The sequence below is a fragment of the Anabrus simplex genome, chromosome 3 (assembly GCF_040414725.1).
Source record: "Anabrus simplex isolate iqAnaSimp1 chromosome 3, ASM4041472v1, whole genome shotgun sequence".
Classification (NCBI taxonomy): Eukaryota; Metazoa; Arthropoda; class Insecta; order Orthoptera; family Tettigoniidae; genus Anabrus; species Anabrus simplex.
Window position 1 is genome coordinate 183059235 of NC_090267.1, and position 21044 is coordinate 183080278.

General features: G+C 40.6%; 1 protein-coding gene across 1 annotated transcript in view; it reads right to left on the minus strand.

The window, feature by feature from the left end:
* LOC136866127 (lipase 3) overlaps window positions 1–21044 on the minus strand; it is a 105696-nt gene that overhangs the window by 51298 nt on the left and 33354 nt on the right. The window contains exons 2-3 of the mRNA XM_067142817.2: window positions 20104–20302; window positions 7256–7370 (exon numbers count right to left, since the gene is read on the minus strand). Coding sequence (XP_066998918.2) covers window positions 7256–7370; window positions 20104–20302 — 314 coding nt within the window. The remainder of the gene's footprint in view (window positions 1–7255; window positions 7371–20103; window positions 20303–21044) is intronic.

The window sequence follows — 21044 nt, forward strand, 5'->3', positions numbered from 1 at the left end:
TGGTTTTCCGTGGTTTCCCATTTTCACACCAGGCAAATGCTGGGGCTGTACCTTAATTAAGGCCACGGCCGCTTCCTTCCAACTCCTAGGCCTTTCCTATCCTATCGTCGCCATAAGACCTATCTGTGTCGGTGCGACGTAAAGCCCCTAGCAAAAAAAAAAGAATGCACAACGTATTATCGGCACACTTTATCTTGGTGCATTTGTGTACGGGGGTGAGGAGTAAGGAGGGAGCTTTCCCGGTATCGATAGTGCTGCCAACTGAAAACGAAATTGAATTGAATCGAGAATATGATCGATCGATATGAAATTTCTAAACCGTTATCATCTTAAGCCAACAACTATGTCACATACACATATAACATTATAAAACATTTCTCGATGCGAATCTTGTTCCTAGCAACAATTCTATACTTTGGCTTTGTTGTGTAAACAACAACAGTACTAGTACGTAAAGTGTACGCCAGATGTCGCACAACGATGCTTAAGCGATTCATAGTTTGTGTTTCAAAGGTTGCCAGTACGAATCTCGAAGATCGCCGAGGTCGACCGATTCAGCACTAGCGTGTAAATGCACCAAGATAAAGTGTGCGGATAATACGTCTGACAGAGTAGGTAGACTAGTTCCTTGCTCCTTCCACCGGGATAATGTGAAACCACGGAAAACCATTCTCAGCACAGCCGACGGTGTGGACCAGTCCCTCTCCGTCTCCCGAATACAATGGCGTAGAGCCACTGCAGAGCCGTGGCCACCCCTCCTCTGTTCGGTTGGCCGGTCTGAGTGCAGAGCTGTCGGACCACTAGTGGGCTGAGAACAACTCTGCAACCATCGACCCTTAATCAACCATTCCATCACCATTTTATACTTCCGAATTCTTGGCCTTTGTTCTTTGTAAACAAGGGCTTACTAATATCTGGATAATAATGTTGTGTGGCCTCCGAAGAGGCCTGGTGCATGTCTTTCGAGTTGACGACGTATAAGCGACCTGCGCATCTCTGAGGATGGGGTCCCTACCTATGACGAATTCTAATGATGAAAACGGCACACACATCCAGCCCCCGAGCCATCAGTATTAACCAATGAAGCTTCAGATCCCTGACCCGGCCAGGAGTCGAGCCCGTGACCCACTGGAACAAAGGCCAGCACGCTAACCACTTAGCCATGGAGCCGTACTCATATCTGGATGAACTACATTGATTGCAACGTCAGAAAAGCAAGCAAGGTCACCTTCCCTGGTCAACAAACTTCGCTTCGAACATGCCTTGTCGATCGAATTGGAGCAAACTGGGGCATTTTAGTTTACACGCTCCAGTCTTGCGTGACAATGGTTGCATATGCAGCAAGACACATGTTGCTCTGTCGTGGTTACCTGCCTCAAGTTCAAAAAATGCACGCAACTAGTGTCATTGTTTTATAGATACACAGCAATTGTAGCTGAGAATGAACGCTGTCCATCTTTAAAGAACAATAAGAAAATTTATCCTTTGCTGATTGCCATACCATTCATTATCCATCTCTTCGTAGATTAACATTTCAAATTTGCCGGGCTGAGTGGCTCAGACGGTTGAGGCGCTGGCCTTCTGACCCCAACTTGGCAGGTTCGATCCTGGCTCAGTCCGGTGGTATTTGAAGGTGCTCAAATACGTCAGCCTCGTGTCGGTAGATTTACTGGCACGTAAAAAGCACTCCTACGGGACTAAATTCCGGCACCTCGGCATCTCCGAAAACCGTAAAAGAGTAGTTAGTGGGCCGTAAAACAAATAACATTATTATTAACATTTCAAATTTCAACTATTTTTAATACATTATACCAGCCGTCCCGCAAGCGCCGTACTGTCAACTTACAAATGTCCCACATGCGATATTGATGCATGGGATTATAATCACTTATTTTCGAAGGAGCGCTGCAGCGTGCTGTATTTCGGCTGTTGTGAAACAAATAGAGTAGCAGTCGTTTTACTGCACGCTTTCTATACCGGTGCATTTGTAAATACGCCGTCCGGCCCCATGCCTAAATGGTTCGCGTGCTCGCTTTTAGTCATAGGGGTCCTCGGTTCGATTCCCCGCAGGGTTAGGAATTTTAACCATTATTGATTAATTGCGCTGGCACGGGGGTTAGGTATATGTGTCGTCTTCATCATTATTTCAACCACATCACGACGCGCAGGCCGCCTTCGAGCGTCAATTCAAAAGACCTGCACCTGGCGAGCCGAACATGCCCTCGGACACTCCTGGCACTCCAGTACCCCATTTCATTTGTAAATACGCCAAAGGTTCAGAAAAGGAAATTTCATGACTTGTTAATTTATACACGTGCAGACCTTCCACTCTATAAAAATTTGTTTGTATTGAACCCGAGTGACTTAGGCCCATAGTCAGTCATGATTTGATCGGTAAAATAATATGATACATTTATTGAAATACAGAGGAGTGTATTTGAAAATATTTCGTTTAGGTAATGTCGAAATCAGAGCGAAGGAAGGACGACAGACTGGAGCCTGACGGATTAGCTCAACCCGACAACTTTTAGCTACTTCACAGCAGGGAATATCATTAGTTGGCGTACAAGGAAATACAGAGTCCACAAATAAGTCTTGGTCAGAAAGAGGAAGGGGGGAGAGTCATACAAAGAAAACTCACCACATGAGTAAGACCTTGGGATATTTTTGGTAGGACGGAAATTCCATGACCTCATGGAAAATTACAACGGCTGAGTGTACGTTCGCTAGCCTAAGTTCGAGCAGGTGGAGATTTAAATCACGTGACCGCTTGCCGGCCAATAGTAAAAATTTGATGGGAGACTCAGTGATACCATCTTAAGGAATGATGGATGAGATATTTTCGTAACTACAAAAGTAATCAGTAATAAATTAATATGAGTACGCGGATGGATGTAATGAATTTATTAGATGTCACGCATGGAAAAATAATCAATACTTATTGGCAAATTAATTAAATTGAAGGCTGGATTTCTTGGAAACCGGACAGCTTGAATCTCATTGGCTGAAAGAAGACCACGTTGTCAGGGACGCTTACGAAGGCGCGAAATGTGAGGAGCGAAATCCACCCATATCTCCTAAATCTGTGATCACCTGGAGTTCATATTTTATCCAGCAGATAGGCTAGCGGAGTGGATTAATTTGATGTAAATTTTAACTTCCAATTCGGAGTGCAAGTACCGATATTAAAAATCCACCCCCTCCCTCAGGGGTATGACGTCAACAAATCCGCGGGAAAAAGGCTTCATCCATATATACGGAGCTGAATTGATCATCGCCAGCCACTTGTCTTGAATCGTTGGAGCTGAATTGACGGTCGCCAGCACACGTGAATTGAATATCGGGAGCTGAACTGTTGGTCGCCGGTAACTTAGAATTCTACGGACGTACAGTCATTTAATGGCGCGAGCATCCGCCAGTGTTTGTAAAGTGTGATCGCGCTCAAGCAACATGTTAAATCTGGAAATAGTTAACGTAGGATAGTGTTTGTTATTTATGAATAATCAGTGACGTAAAGTAATTACCCTGCAAGAGAGTAGTGTAAAATATATCACTATAAGTACGTACATAATAGACTGTGTGACGAACAGTACTTTAAGGAAGTAGTAGCCTGTACTTAGCTATACCGAACCGATGTAATGAACACGTCAAGAATGCCGTATAAATCGGGCGTATCGCGACGGGCGAAATAGTTGACACCTCGTCGTACGTGTCCAGGTCCATTGTGCGGTAGGTGGACGAAGATTAAATAGTGTAAATATATTATATTCTTGGGTCTAGGATAGAAATTTGTTGTATCCAAATTAAAGTATACAGTGTTAACGTAGTAAATGGTGAAGGTTTGTGGTAATCAAGATATGAGTGTAAAATAATAATGCGCCAGGAAATCTTTTGTGAAACTACGCCATCAAGGATGGAGGAGTAAAACGCAGAGAGGGGCTGGATGAAGCCTCTCGTCTGCAAAGCTGCAATGGAATACCGATAACTAAGATGAGTACTAAACTGTAAAATATATTTGGGAAATGTTATCGTGATGGGAAAAATGGGAATAATTTGATTATACTTGGTTACCTTCTGTAACAAGATGGGTCGCTTAACGACCCCATCCTAAATTTGTAGCACGGACAGTAGTAAATCATAATAATGTAAATAATCGGGTCTTTTATGTATTCAGTTTGTTGGAGATGTAAATTTGTATATATAGTGTAGTACGTTAAGTCATGCATGCATTCATATTTTCTTTGTAGTCGATAATTTTCTTTACATTTGATTTTGATTATGCTAGTTAAATAAGACCCGATATGTGCTTTTATGTTTTGTCATTTTAACGAGCCATTTAATGACATGGAAGGAAAATCCAGCTTCGCCATACCAAGAGTGTTTTGTTGAAATTAATATGGTCATATTTTCAAAGTGAAGTTGTTAAATTTGTGAGATGCGATTAATATAATAATTTCCAAGTAAATCATATCTGGAGTGTTTAGTGCCAGAATAAATCGACTTTGTACAAGGGGTTATGCGTTAAACATAATAAGAGTGGACTACCGTATTACAGGCGAAAATATTATTTTTTTAAATAATAATAATAATAAATAAATAATATAACTACTTTTTTGTGAAGATATTTCTTTTTTAAATATGATTCGGGGATAATAATAATTCATGTGATCAAGTGTTGAGTTTATTGGGAATCATTTAATGACGGGAGGTCGTTTTAATTTGGAATTAAAGTGCGTGATAACTTAATTTGATCGATTAATAATATTGAAATGTAGATCGGTGTTAATAATCCGTACATGTTAATGAACGTGTGGTTTAAATTACGGTCCAATATTTTTTTACGTATAAATGTCGCGTTTTGAAGTTGCGATTCATTAGCCGGAACATGTAGTGCTAATATTACGAGACCATGATTGTCAAATTTTGGTAAATATAATTTCGAGATGTTACGATTATTTGTGGAGAATGAACTAAGGCATAGATCCAAATGAGATAGAAAATGTGAAAGAATTTGCAGTCAGATAATAAAAGGTCGTACGATGTCCGAAATGAATAAATAAGTCAGTTGATAATTCTGTGAGGAATAAATAAATGATTGAGATAGAGAGGAAAATAAATTCCGTACGAGAGACACTTAGGATATTGATATGAGTGTAAAATGTACGGGCAGTGTCACAGAGAAATACTGAGTTACGCAGCGGGTAGAATTCGAACCCGTGACAGCATGTACGAAATAAATAGACTGCACAGCTGTTCGTTGAGATACAACGGATCTAAGAACAATGAGAGTTCAGATTCCACATAAATGGTCGTATATTGTATTCATTGTAATGACGAGCGACGGACAATCATGATGTCGTGATAATAATAATAATAATAAATATTGCAGATAAAGGATTGGACCGCCTTAATTAATTGAGCGTTGATAACGATGTTAAACGGGAATCTAATTGAGAATATGCAACCGATAATAATAACAATGTAAGGACGATGTTAAATCACCGCGGTCGGATTAATAATAATTGTCATAATAATAACTGTAATGATGTCGTTGGTTGATCAGTGAATTAATTTGTAATTGCGACCGATATCTTAATATATAATTTGGCGGAAGTGACCGGTCTATTAATAATAATAACCTTTTTAAGTGACGTGAATAATAATAATATCTTGAGTCACCTATTAATTAATAATAATAATAATCACGAGAGGGATATAATAATAATAACAGTAATAACCATTTGTGTTTGCATCCCGCATAATAATGATGATATTAATCAAACGTGACAGTGCCAGGAACCGTTGAATAATAATAATAATAATAATAATAATAATAATAATAATAATAATAATAATAATTTCGAGGATGATAATTTTGTGGATTAAATTATTTGGTGACGATATCCCTCTATTCGTATGTTTGAATAATGAGAGTGATAATATTCGAATCATTTTTTTTACCGCGTTATTGTACGGTTTCCGTATGGGACGATGTGACAGTCATACTTGCGTGTGTGTTTACTTCGCTCGCGATGCGAGGGGGGTCACTGGCACGGTATTTCCCACCGCTTCTCGTTATCTCATCTGTGTCAGTAGTCTACTGAGGCTAACTGGTGACAATTCAGATCACATGTAAATAAATGTAAATGCTAATTCATTGGTATGGCATCAGCTGGATATCGTAAGATAGGAACTGTCCGTGGAATCCAGTTTTCGCACTTCACGAGAAACATTACCCAGTCCGAGTACCGGTCTCGGAAAAATGTACATAGCCGGAGTACATCATCTTAGTTAAATCGGGAAGCCGACCGTAACATGGGTTATGCTCGGGCTCCCGATAGAAGGAAGCTATATCCTTGAGTAACGGTTCGATTCAAATGGAATCGATCCGTAAATTATACCTCCAAAATGTCATTTTATTTCAGAAGCAACGCAGCAAGATATTGATACCACTTGCGGTATGGCAAGTGATTTATATATGTAACATGTGTGTAAATTCAAATATTGTTGCCACGTGTATCAAAGTTTATACGTCAAATGGCGTAATAAACCGCTCCTTCTGGCAAATTATTTCAAAGGAAACCACTCTCATAATCTTTTTATTGTAGTTAGATAATGCCCTTTTTAAAGTAACAGTCACTTCCTAGTCCTATCATGGAGTCCTTAAATTCAAGTTACAATCGAGCCTTCCCCCTTTTAATTTTAAGTTGCTCCGTTCATCCCCGTGTTCTATTATGCCGTTATATTTATATTTGATGATTTAAATAATGAACCGACACCCCTGAGATAAATGCTAGTCTGGGACTCGGGAGGTGGACGGGTGCAGTATGAAACAAAAACTAATATATATTAATATAGCTTCAAAGCCCAGAAAATTAAAATGTCACACTTGGATCTACCAGAACGTTTTCTTCTACAACTACTCATAATAGATATGCTCAAAAACATGTCCCGGATGGTACAGGCAGTGATGAACACGTCTCTCAGTGTCTGCATGGACACGTCTCAACATTATAAGTGTCACTGCAGCACAGGCCTCATGATTTCGTTGATATAATTGTTCAGCATTTTCTGGTTCAGTTTAGTACACTTTCGATTTGATATAACCCCACAGAAAAAAATCCATGTCATGGCATTTCTCAGAAGTAGCGGAGTAAGTGGATGTGTAATGCTGCCGCAAAACATTTTATTCAAAGGATAATGGACTAAACACACCGTACTTATTATTCCAGAAGAGTGATATCTTCCACCTCACCTGAAATTCCAGTACTCAGCGCTCGACGGGTTGAGAGTGACATGCTTACTGGAAAAATAGTTCCCCCGACAATTGCCAAACCACACATCATATCCAGCGTCGGCGAGTATGTAACCTGGAACAAAATACGGACGTTTTAAATCGTTCGTTTTAAAAGTGTGATGTTCAACATGTTGAAGGAAAAAAGTAAATAAGGAAAGAAAGAGAGTTTAAAAGCCATAATTTTCAGAGATGCCTTACTAGACTTGTGAACATCTTACGTCCATCTGTCGGACTGAGACATTGCATATCAACACCAGTCGTCTCGGATGGGAAATCGCATTAACGATGACAAATGCTTTACTCAAATAGAACATGAACGTAGATTAACTGTCCGACTCGTTGGGTGGAAGATCATCGTACTGGTTTTCAGTTCAGAGAACACTGGTTTTGATTCCCGGACGCTAACACTGTATGGTTAATTCATCTTTCTCGGGGACAGGGTGTTTCTGATAGTCATAATACACGTCTCTTCACCTAAACAAAACACACCAGACTACCAACTACGATAGAAACACGCAATAGTGAATAGTTAATGTTATTTGCTTTACGTTCCTCTAACTACTTTTACGGTTTTCGGAGACGCCGAGGTGCCGGTATTTAATCTCTCAGTTCTTTTACGTGCCACTAAATCCACCGACACGAGGTTGACATATTTGAACACCTTCAAATACCACTGGACTGAGCCAGGATCGAACCTGCCAAGTTGGAGTCAGAAGGCCAATGCCTCAACCGTCTGAGGCACCCAGCCCGGCAATAATGAATAGTTCCCTCCACTTAGGCTTGGCGTCAGGAGAGGTATCCGTCTGTAAAACTGGGCCAAACCACACGAAATGACAACCTCAAGACCCCGGGAAACGGACTCGAAGAAGATTAACATAGAATAACAAAAACACCCGTAAATACCAAAATCAATCAATCCTGTTAGTAAGTCATAGTTTACACGTGTTAAAATGTATACTACCTCCTTTAAAATAAGAAATTACTTTGAGGGAGTGCCGTTCTGGAAGATCGTATTATCCATGCAGGGGAGAGAAGGAAGGAAGGAAGGAAGGAAGGAAGGTGGAAAATAATATGAATAATTGATATTCATGGCCACATTGTACTCGAAATAAATGTTCAACCTTAAGAATTTGATAGATCTGGAGTCGTAGACTACCTCAGTTCAAATAGAAAGAGAATCGTTAAATCGTTAAATCGGAAGTTTGTGGATTCTGATCCCTCTGGTACCCTGTTGACCATATTTGTTATGTACATAACATTTCTTCTATATGCACTACATGTACTAAACAAGAAATAATACCTTGAAAGTGTGTTTCGACTAAAATGCGGTCGTGAAAATTAAATATTAATTTAATTGGTCCACAACGGGTGACGTGCACGCACTCTACAGTTGTGACAAATATCAGCTAGGCCACCACAGCACACATTGGCGGATCCTCACTTCAACAAGCCAGGACCGGTGGATTTTAAGGCAGCTGTTACGAAAAGGGTGGCGAAAAAACTGCGATGAATTACCAATCTTCATGAATACTGTTTTAGGATGGATACTGTCAGCTCCAACAAAGTCCCGGGCTCGGACTAGCGAGAAAGCGGCAACCCACTTCATAATTTTTTCTCAGACAGGACAATGACCTCAATAGGAAGGTGGAAAAATTCTGATTAAGAGAAGAAGTAACAACTAGAAGATCGCCCTTAACCAAGGAAGGGCAGTATTGTGAGGAACATCACAACTCACACCAAACGGAACGACAGTCGACGTTGCATTAATGAGATTACCTACGATGGCAGAAGGTCCACAACTTGGAAAATCTTACAAAATAGCGGAAAAACGATTCATTCTACTGGAACGGAGGCATGACAAGAGACCTGATCTGCGATCCGCTTACGTGAACTTCATGGACGGGTATGATACCCTGGATCATATGAAGCTGGCTTCGGATTTATGCAGGGACGAAGAAGCATTCTCCTATCTCTCACAGCATGCAGTCTTGAAAGCAGCTAGTACCAGTACTAAAACACGGGTTATTTTCGATGCTTCCTGCAAAACTGGCAATGGCGTTTCACTCTGTGATACTCTTGCGGTTGAACCGACAGTTCAACAAGATCTGCTAAAAAATGTACCGCCGGATCGGAGTAGGCGGCCAAGATGTTAACTTACAGCGCATAATCTGGCGAAAATATCCATCTGCGCCTCTACGCACCTACCAACTGAAGACGGTAAGGTACATCCCCAGCGTCCTTCCTAGCCACAAGATGCCTAACCCAGCAGGCAGAAGAAGAAGCCCACGTGTTTCTTACAGTATTTCGCGTATTGAAACGGGATTTCTATATTGACGACGTATTGTGCGGTAGCGACACTGTGAAAAATAGACGATTTGAAGTTGAAATCATCAGTTTTACCGCAATATTCAATAAGAAGGAGGATATCAAGTGTTGCTGCAACGCGGAGGCTTTCTGCTCCGCAATTGGACTTCAAATCACCCATCTGTACTTGAGACCATTCCAGAAGCATCAGAGAATCACAATTACCTCTACAATTTGATGAGGAAGGCTACGTCAAAACGCTAGGACTACTGTGACATCCTTTTTTGACAAGTTTCTGTTTGAGGCCCACATCAAGGAGAACAATAGAGGCGCTACGAAATGAAAGGTACTTTCAATTATAGCTTTTATACACTATTTGATCCACTTGAGCTAACAGGACCCGTCATCGTGATGTATAACACTTTCATGCAACAACTGTGACAAGAAAAGTCTTGACAATAGCACTCTCGTAGCCTGCATCTGAACTAACGGGATGGAAAACGTTCGTCGTTGGAATGGCTGGAATAGCCACTAAGGACTCAAAACGTCACTGCGCATGAACTTCTAGAAAGAAATGAAATGGCGTATGGCTTTTAGTGCCGGGAGTGTCCGAGGACAAGCTCGGCTCACCAGAGGCATGTCTTTTGATTTGACTCCAGTAGGCGACCTGCGCGTCGTGATGAGGTTGAAATGTTGATGAAGACAACACATACACCCAGCCGCCATGCCATCGGAATTAACCACGTATGGTTAAAATATCCGTCCCTGCCGGGAATCGAACCCGAGAACCCTGTGACCAAAGATCAACACACCAATTATTTAGCCATGGAGCCTGACTTCCGGAAAGAAGGGATATAGAACAATGTTTAGTTAGTGCTACTCCATTTGAGGAAATCACAACACGTTTCTCCACTTTCCGTCATCTTCAGCAGGTTTGCACCATATTTATGTTAAACTCCAGAAGACACAAGGTAAGAAAAACGGGATCATTATCCGCAGAAGAGCTAGCTACTGGACTTCAGAAATGTGTCAACCTTGCTCAGCATGTGACATTCGCAAGAGAAATAGGCGAGATGAAGTCGAAATCATCACTTTCACCACAAAGTTCAATAAATCTGAACCCATACCTGGCAGGAATGAGGTATTCCGAGTAGGTGGACGCCTACAAACCTAAAACTCTCTGACCAACACTTAACCCCGTAACAAGCTCGATATCAACACAACTGTCATGCATTTTTGTACAATTAATCTTGTTCCGTTTAAAAGCCTTTGAAACACTTAAGTTTCGTAGTAACGTTACTTTTTCTTCAGGTTTTAACTTAAGGACATGAGGAGGCAAGCCACTTAATTCTAAGGTGTTCAGAAACTCTACGGGGGAATTGGAGAGTATCATTTTCCTCTTCAGTAAGTTATTTACGCTGATGTACGTTCTGGCCGTTCCGGGTAGAAGATTAGAAGTGATTTGATCACGGTGTTCACTGTTCATGGCAATTTTATAAAGAAAACTTATACAGTAGCATATTCTGGTAAATTTCAGAGACGATATCTTGCTTCACGATGGTAGATGGTGGTCAGTCAATAACAGATTGCTCTGGCGATTCATGATTCACTGAGGGATAATCTCCATTACCAATTTTCAACAAAAAATTACCAAAGTCTAATTCTTCTGGTCTTGCTCGAATATTTTTAAGCAATTGAAATATTTTAAATTCTAACTAAAGAGGAGAAAATTTAATACAGCTCTGAATAACAGCTTGTTTGGAAACATGCGGAACAACGGGCAAAACCTGTCTAAAATCTCCACCTAGAACAATAATTCTCCCTCCTAAAGAGATAGAATTGCCCATGATGTCTTTCAAAAGTCTACTCACGCACATCAGGGCATTCGCATAATGGAGTGTGGGCTCCGGAGAGACCTGGTGTAGGTCTTGCGACAGGACGCCTCATAGGCGACCTGCGTGTCTGTGAAAATGATGAATTCGAATTATGAGGACGGCACACACACACCCAGTCCCCCGAGCCATCGGAATAAACTAATGAAGGTTAAAATACCTTACCCGGTCGGGCATCAAACAGGGGACTCGTGGACCAATGGCCAGCACGCTAACCAGTTGGCCATGCAGCCGGACAACATTCGTGTTCTCGTCCCGAGGTGGTGAAGCTCCTTTCAAGCACACCCTCAGTAGAGGTGAGCTGCGTGTACATATTTTTTATCATATTCTAGCTCTCCTGCCCTTTTTAAATCTCTGGCAGTGCCGGTAATCAAATCCGTGCCTTCGTACGGTACCTACTAACACTAACCGTTTAGCTACGAAGGCGGACACTTGGCAGATTATCACTACATTTTTATCAAGCAAACCTCGCACAGCTGTGAATGTTCTGTTCGCTGCCACTCACCACAACAGTTCTGCGCCCATTTTGCCCTACTATTCTTATCTCTCGGAAATTTAAATAATGCAGTCCCTTTACATGAGTGACTTCTACAATTTAGAGTGACACAATAATACTTATAACTTCAATCTCATTGCACTGGATAAAATGCAGACGCCAGAAAGAAGAGCTCTATAGCCTCAAAATGGCCGCTTACGCAAAGAATTCTGAGAGCGTGACTAGACCTGTGTATATAGACCAACTGTGTCCTGTGCTTGGGCTTTGGTTTGATGAAGGCCTATTTCAGTCAAACGTGCACCGAGCATAAACAATTACAGCGATACTCCTGGGGATGTGTCCGCATCTGTGGTGTAGTAGTTACTGTGATTAGCTGCCACCCCCGGGGGCCCGGGTTCGAATCCCGGCTCTGCCACGAAATTTTTAAAAGAAAGTTGTACGATGGCTGGAACGGAGTTCACTCAGCCTGGGGAGGTCAAATGAGCAGAGGGGGATCCGATTCCCACCTCCAGATATTTAAAGAAACGATCTCGATAGCTGCAGTCGCTTAAGTATTCGAGAGAGAGTGGGTTCGAACCCCACTGTCGGCAGCCCTGAAGATGGTTGTCCGTGGTTTCCCATTTTCACATCAGGCAAATGCTGCGGCTGTACCTTAATTAAGGTCACGGCAACTTCCTTCCCACTCCTATATCATAGTCGCCGTAAGACCTATCTGTGTCGGTGCGACGTAAAACAACTTGAAAAAGAAAATATATCAGAAAACTTCTTTCTGATACTGATTTTGAAGACGCTATGTGCGCAGCAGAACTTTCGGCCTGGAAAGCATTCCGGGATATAGTTAAAGACTTTATTTTTGCTAGGGGCGCTTTACTAGGGGCGCTTTACGTCGCACCGACACAGATAGGTCTTATGGCGACGATGGGATGGGAAAGGCCTAGGAGTTGGAAGGAAGCGGCCGTGGCCTTAATTCAGGTACAGCCCCAGCATTTGCCTGGTGTGAAAATGGGAAACCACGGAAAACCATCTTCAGGGCTGCCGATAGTGGGATTCGAACCTACTATCTCCCGGATGCAAGCTCACAGCCGCGCGCCTCTACGCGCACGGCCAACTCGCCCGGTAAAGACTTTATTAGCAATACGAACGATCCAGACTAAAAGGAAATGGTGGACAGAATGCTTGTTTCTTTCCAAGGTTTAGGTTGTAATATGAGTTTAAAGCCCACATGTTACTTTCACATCTGGACTATTTCCCTTAGAACCTAGGAATGTTGAGCGAAAAGCAAGGACAAAAATTTCGCCAGGATATAAAGGAAATTAAAGACAGATATTCAAGTAAATGGAACCAAAACATGCTGGCAGGGTACTGCTGGTTACTGAAGAGAGGCATTCCAACTACACCTCACAAGAGGAAAGCAACAAAACGAAGTTTCTTAAAAATAAGTCGAGATATACAATTGAAACCGTGGACATGCAAATCTACAACATCTTACCAGGATTATGAATGATGAATTTTAGACCATTTGCCTCTACGTATGTGTATTAAGTTCATAAATATAACAGCGTGTTCAGATGAATAAGAAAGAAGAAGAACAGTATTTCTCACATGTGACAATAAAGTGTATTAACCCTGTATATGCACGAGAGTCTTACATATTCATTTCGATTTTGCAAAGAAACCTGATGATACAGGAAAACTGACTTCAGTTTCGGATTCAGAATGCCTGAAATATAAAGGATCACTATTTAAACATTATGCAATGATGAGAAAGTTTAAATTCGCAAGCTAGTGTGATTAATGTGTATTTATTTGTGCTCCGTGGTATCCTGAATTTAATTCCATCCTGTTTACATTATGGTGTTATTTCAAGTGATAAATTGTCACAGTTAAATACCCTCTTGGAGTCAACAAAACTTAAAGCAACGACTCCGTGTGGCACAAATCATCATGCCAACATTCAATAAACACCGAACGGATAAGTAAATTAAATCACTTCACAGTGGGTTCGTTAAAAATGTCAGCTAGAATTAAAATAAATGGACAGCGAAGCTTGCAATAGCAGTGCTGTGTTTTAGTGGGCTTGTACTCTTGCCTTGTGACTCTGTCGTTGAAGCTTGCCTCATTTAAACTGAATTTATTTTGGTATTTGCTATTGCTATTGCAAGCTTTGTTCTCCATTTATTTTAATTCTAGCTGACATTTTTAGCTAACCCACTGTGAAGTGATTTAATTTTCTTTCTCCGTTCGGTGTTTATTGAATGTTGGCATGATGATTTGTGCCACACGGAGTCGTTGCTTTAAGTTTTGTTGACTCCAAGAGGGTATTTAACTGTGGCAATTTATTCGCCCTGCTAGAAGGGATGCATGTGCACGGAAAACAAAGTCTAGAGTCAGGGAACAAAACATGTGATGGTTTGATGGCATGCTGCGCCACACCCCTTCCCGTGCACGGCCACCAATCGGAAGCTCATCCACAGAGAAAAACATTGCTCACTCCGGAGTAAAGTATATTTTATCACTCTGTAATATAAGGTAGGGGCGACATTTTTCGTCCCTTTAATAACTTCGGATTTATAGAATTTCAGGAATATTATGGACAAGGCTAGAAATTGGTATACACCAGGCGGCCCTCAAAGGCCGTACTTTCTACTTATAAAAGGTCCGCATGCACAAATGATGAATGGGATGTCTACTAAGTGATTTTTTCAGGGGCACTAGAACCAGCAGATAGGTCACGTCAGAATATTGAACCCATGACCTTTGTGCCCTAAGAACATTATGCATAAATTAACAATTAAATTAAAAGTTGGATTCTTGATAGCATGGATTTGACACGTGACGAGGGGGTGATTACCTTCGGTCCCACGCTCTGGGGTACGTGACGTCAGCCACACGTGTCGACAGCGGAAGAATCTCAAGTCATTTTTGTGAACTATTTCAAAGCGCGTGTACATGGCGTGACCCAAGCCAAGTCAAAAAAATATAGTGCCTATCAAAGGGGGTCAATCATCTCACAAATCGAACCCGTATAAATTTTAAATGTCCATGAACACTACCGCCAGAAATGTAGCAAGCGTGTAGTCACTTTCAAAACTCTTGAAATTACAGTTTAGTTAAGTCAGAAAATTTATAGAAATTTTCTTGGCGGCAAAGGGAGATATCCGAAGGGGTAACTGCTATAAATATGAAGGGACGACATGACGAAGTCTCCTTCTCCGGCATTTGTCATACAAAGCGGACGAAAAATTGTTGAGCTGCTCTGCGAAATCAAACAACAAAAGTAGACTGAGTTCAACTGCAGATTTTAGCCATTGTGGCTAGGTCTTGACTCCATGAGGAGATAGTTTTCTTGAGTGAAATAATTGTACCAGATAGGACAGTCAAAGTACTGAATAAATTCTAATGTGATTAAGTAATTCGTGTGCCAAAATATTCTGTCTGCAATTTGGACGTTAATAATGTAGGAATCCATGGTTACTCATTTTCAATCGAGTGGAAGCGCGCTGTCGGGTGAGAATCTAGGGTGATGAATTTGGTCACGGAGAGAAACGTTTTTCTAGGCCCATTTTAAACTGTGTCTGACTGACAATAAAAAGATCTAGTAGAATGTTTCAGTCATTTTTTGTTGTTGTAAAAATCAAGTTATTAAATACGATATCCTTTATGCGAAGTTATTCATGATTAATGCATTGTGCGATATTAGACGTCGAGATTTCTAGTGAGGATTTTATTCCAGTTCTTTGTCGATGATAATTGTGGAGCTGGGAAACAGAGGTTAGTTTTGTTGATATGAGATTTGTGAATCAGGTTGTACCTGTCATTGAAGCCGGGACATGGAAGCCCGAGGAATGTTTTATATGAGTTGAGATGTGCGAATCAGGTTAGAGTCCTGTCACTGAAGCCGGGACACGATAGCTCGAGGTATATTTTATAATGTTGGGAATGGAAATAAATTCATAGAAATCCACAGCGGTATTAATTGGCGACGCGTATAATTAGTGTGGGCATCTTGAAGCATAATCTGTGCATTTTGTTGGTTAGAATATCGTATTTGTTTAATTATGTCGGCAGAGTTTAAAAGGTGAGCATTTTGAGAAGCTAGTCAACTGGAACAAACCAGGTGTTTCATGTTACTGCCAAGCGAACTTGGGGGTGTGAGGCCTCAGCTGATAAGGGGAAAACAGCGGGGATGTAACGGGACACGCGTGGAATTGAGATTGTATTTCTCGGCCAGGGAGAACGTTAAAATGCTGGATTTAGTTGAAATTCATAGCCGGTAATAATCTGAGTATTGTGAATACTGTAAAATTTGTTTAATTGGGGACGTAATGAACATTTGAAACCATGAACTTCGAGTATAAGGAACAGAGTAACCAAATTCAGGGTTGTCCAAAATATAGAGCGATGGTTGTGATGATTGGTTTATCTGAGGGGTGTACAAAATTCATAAATGGTATGACGAGATATGACATCGTAATTATATGGCGAGTTGTTTGGTTTGTACGTAGATTATTAGGATATCCAAGTGTTAATAACGGTTAGAACTAGATTAGATTTGAAAGTGTGAGATCATGAGACAAGATATAAAACTGGACATGAATTATGTAACGATTCTTTTCCAGCCAGATAAATATCACAAGATTGAATTCACATCACAGCTGCGTAGGAATTTGTGAAGAAACCAGAGTCCGCGGAGATAAAATTTACTGTTCTTTAACATTTCGTTAAATCATTTAAATTTATTTAATTATTAAATTCAGTGAAACCGCATTTTGAAATAACTTTAATCAAGCGGATAACTTGGAGATGCATTCTGGAAAATTTTGTTTGTTTTCTGGGGAATATTTAAATGTAAAGTAACGATTAAGGGGACATATCCGAAGGAAATGGATTTTACTGCCACAAAGTTTGTGAGCATTGCTATTGTTGTAATTATTGAACTTTGATTGATTGAGCAGTGAATGTGCTGGGGATAGTAAAGTGGAAACTTTGGTCATCAACCGATGTAACTAAATTGTGTTTAGCCTTCAGCCTAGAAACTTGGATGGTCAGGGGGTCATCAACCTCAGTGACTTAGATTAGGGCCATATGCCACTGTAACATCATTTTCCTTGCGGTCATCATCCACAATGACTTTAAAGTAACTTAGAAGTTTAGATGTCGGTCTATGACATAGACGCAGGTCACATCGATTCAATTAAGTGTCCATGCCGTAGAACCACTGTGTGGCACACACCAATTGGACTGCCTTAATTATACCCAGAGTTAAGAGTTCGTGTTACGAGGGCTGGACCATAACGAAACACATGTGGTCTCACATGGAAGCCGAATTTAAGGATTTTCAGACTTTCCTTTATTAAATAATTAATACTTGAGACAATGGTTTCTAGTAAGAATGCCCATCAGGCAGTTACGTTAAAGTCTCACACCAGTGTTCTGACCTTTATGTAAAATGATTGTGGTGTCCAGTGGACACAATTGACTTCTATGATACCGTTGACATATCAGATTGCTTCAGAATTTCCTGAATAAATAGGAATCTTTTAAACAGACCTTTCATTCCAGTAGATAGATTAGAATTACTGAACCCTACCTTTACCTCAGCAAGTGACGAAGAACCCGATACGACCCAAGAGACAGATCTCATGAACTTTGCTGATAGGTAAGAAAGGTAGGTATCCCTCAATATGGACCAAAGGGTTCAATATGAAGAGATAAAATCGGACGGTCGCTCGCAACATGATCCTCAGCGCTACCCGTCTAATGCAATCCCTTACATTAGTAAACCTCGTTTTCGACCGGACATTACTACTGCAGGCTACATATACTGTTTCCACATCAGCAATGGCTAGTATGTTCAGCAACGACGAATACACAGGCATCATTTTCATCTATGGAGAATCTGGTTGGAATGCAGCCGAAGCTTGCAGACGGTAGGCACAGGAGTTTCTAAACATACGTCTGCCTTCTGCACACGTATTTCGCCCAACAATATTAGTTTCTGTTTCATACAAACAACTCTTTAGTTTAGTGTAAGAGAAGGCCTAATGGCCTTAACTACGCCAATAAAGACATTATCTATCTATCTATCTATCGCCGGGCTGAGTGGCTCAGACGGTTAAGGCGCTGGCCTTTTAACCCCAACTTGGCAGGTTCGATCCTGGCTTAGTCCGGCGGTATTTGAAGGTGCTCAAATACGACAGCCCCGTGTCGGTAGATTTACTGGCACGTAAAAGAACTCCTGCGGGACTAAATTCCGGCACCTCGGCGTCTTCGAAGACCTTAAAAAGTAGTTAGTGGGACGTAAAACAAATAACATTAAAAATATTATTATTCTTATTATTATCTATCTATCTCTTTTATAGAGTGTAATATCTGCACGTGTATACATGAATGTAAATTTTATTTTCTGCATCTTTGGCGTATTTACAAATGCACTCTGTTATGGAACGTGTGCAGTAAAATGACTGTCATTTGTTCCACTACATCCGAAATACAGCACGTTGTAGCGCTCCTTCGAAAACAAGTGAATAGGCATCCCATGCCTCAATGTTACATACGGGACACTTTTAAGTAGAACGTACGGCGCACGCGGGACGCCTGGTATATTACTGAACATATTTTCCACTAACGGGCAAGTTACAATGAAACTGTTATAATGTAAGGCAGTGAATGTTTGGCATAAACACTACAAAAACTAAACTACCAAAAATGTGTTCGTAATTTCGTTCCCCATCAAATTTATGAAAAGTACAATTAATTTTAATATCTTTTTACCTAACCTTACCAAACACTTTCCCTGTAATGAATTAATGGAAGGCCATTTATGAAAAATTATTTCTTGGTATTCTTTTTAACATAATCTTTCAACGTTGCTCGTGGGATGTTAAACGCTTTACTTACACGTTTATAACCCATTATCTTGTCCCTCATTGTCTTAATAGCCTTTTTCACAGCCTCGTTATCCCACTGCTTGCGTTTTCCCATCTGAAAATAATGATAAACTTCATAAATAACATTTAAAATGAAGGGGGACGAAATTACGAACATACCCTGATTTATTATAATGGCCGCTACAGTAACTCACGCCAACAAACTGTGTGTGGCGATTACACGCCAGTAACTACACCACACGACTGAAATGCAGTCTAGTATTTTATACACATATCAGTGCTCATTCTACGAATAACAGTCTCTTAATTTGAATGCTGCACTAACTCAGCTCAGCAAGAAAAGCAAATCCTCCTTGTATACAGAAACTAAACGTGGTGCACACAACCAACTCTCACAACAAGACAACGGGATGAGGCTACGCGAGTGGGCGTGGCTAAACAATATGTACCAACCGTACAAACTGGAAATCCATAGGGGGACGAAATTAAGTGCGGGGACAGAATCCCCCCCCCCTTCCGTACACGATGCAAGGATGATATCAATCATTAATCGGTTTTGTCTGTCATTCGGTGATCGATTGAACGCAAAGGCTGCAAATCGATTTGTTCAGGATACTTGCCAGTATTAAATTAAAGACATCCAGAACTTTCCTGCTTTTGGTTTCATCTCAATCCGTGTAGTAGGATCTAAGAAAGAACAACCTTAAAACACCATCTCAGAGACAGAGAAAAGGGAACAAGATCAGCAGCTTCCTTGACGGCTCACTGATACCACAGCCAGGTACTGTTGGTATCTGCTATCAATAACAGTTATGTTTGGTACATTCTTGCCTTCTGCTCGCTGCGAGGAATCCAGAACCATCCTCAATACCTTTTTCAAGAACACACGTGGTTTGAGACCTCAGTTTTAGTCGTGTACCACTTGGAGGAGCCAGTATTAAAGTTTCTTCCCGATCGTGGTGTTATAAGTCCACTTTCTGCGATTTTGTCTATGGGTTTACAGTTTCTTTACTCTCCTCTCTTCTTTTGAAAACAATGAACTTGTATCAACAAATCGATAGAAACCAACATGTTACAACATTACTAAACATACTTTGGGCGTATTTTGATGTACTTTTCAGTGTTCAACAGCTCCATTAATGTCCACAAAACTATTCCAAGTCGCGTGAATCCGCGGGTTAAGGTTGGTTCTATACAGTGATGCCTTTAATAATAAACACTTACCTAGGCTTTTTTCTGGACCCATTATGAGCCACTCCACAGAACTGGAGATGATACCATGCTGGATAAGCACTGGCGGTCTGTTGGCCTTCTCTGGAGATTTCTTCCCGTAAGGAATGCGATGCAACGTAAGAATATAGCCATCTTCTGTCACTACGGTGTGAGATTCGGCTGGATACCCGTACTTGGCTAACAGTTCTACCTGTAACAAAGGAAACGGAAATAATCTGAACAAGTTTTTTTAAATAATTTGTATAATTTTATTTTATGATTTGTTTTATAATATGAAGGGCTTCGGATCATAGTGGTTTAAATCTGATGACTCAACTTTAAAAAATATTTTGCGTTTGATGTAATTAAAAATCTATGTGTGTTAAATATTTTCTAGTATTTATGGGGCAGATGAAAAGTATTGTTTGTCAATAAAGGACTATAATGAAGAATGATCACAAAAAATGTTTCCGAGGGACATTTAGAAAATGCCAACTGACTTACATTATGTACATATTTTGTATAAAGTATATAAAAAACGTTAGCGCATTTGTTACAAACCCTTGTCGGAAAGAGTAGAGTTACAAAAATGTTGCAAAGTTTTGACTGGGAAAAACTGGGAGAAAGAAGACGAGCTGCTCGACTAAGTGGTATGTTCCGAGATGTCAGCGGAGAGATGGCGTGGCATGACATCACTAGACGAATAACTTTAAGTGGCGTCTTTTAAAGTAGGAAAGATCACAATATGAAAGTAAAGTTGGAATTCAAGATGACAAATTGGAACAAATATGAAGGGGAGATAGGGATTGGAATAACTTACCAAGGGAGATGTTTAATAAACTTCCAATCTCATTGAAATCACTTTAAAAAAGGCTAGGAGAGCAACAGATAGGGAATATGCCACCTGGGCGACTGCCCTAAATGCAGATCAGCATTGATTGATTGATTGATTG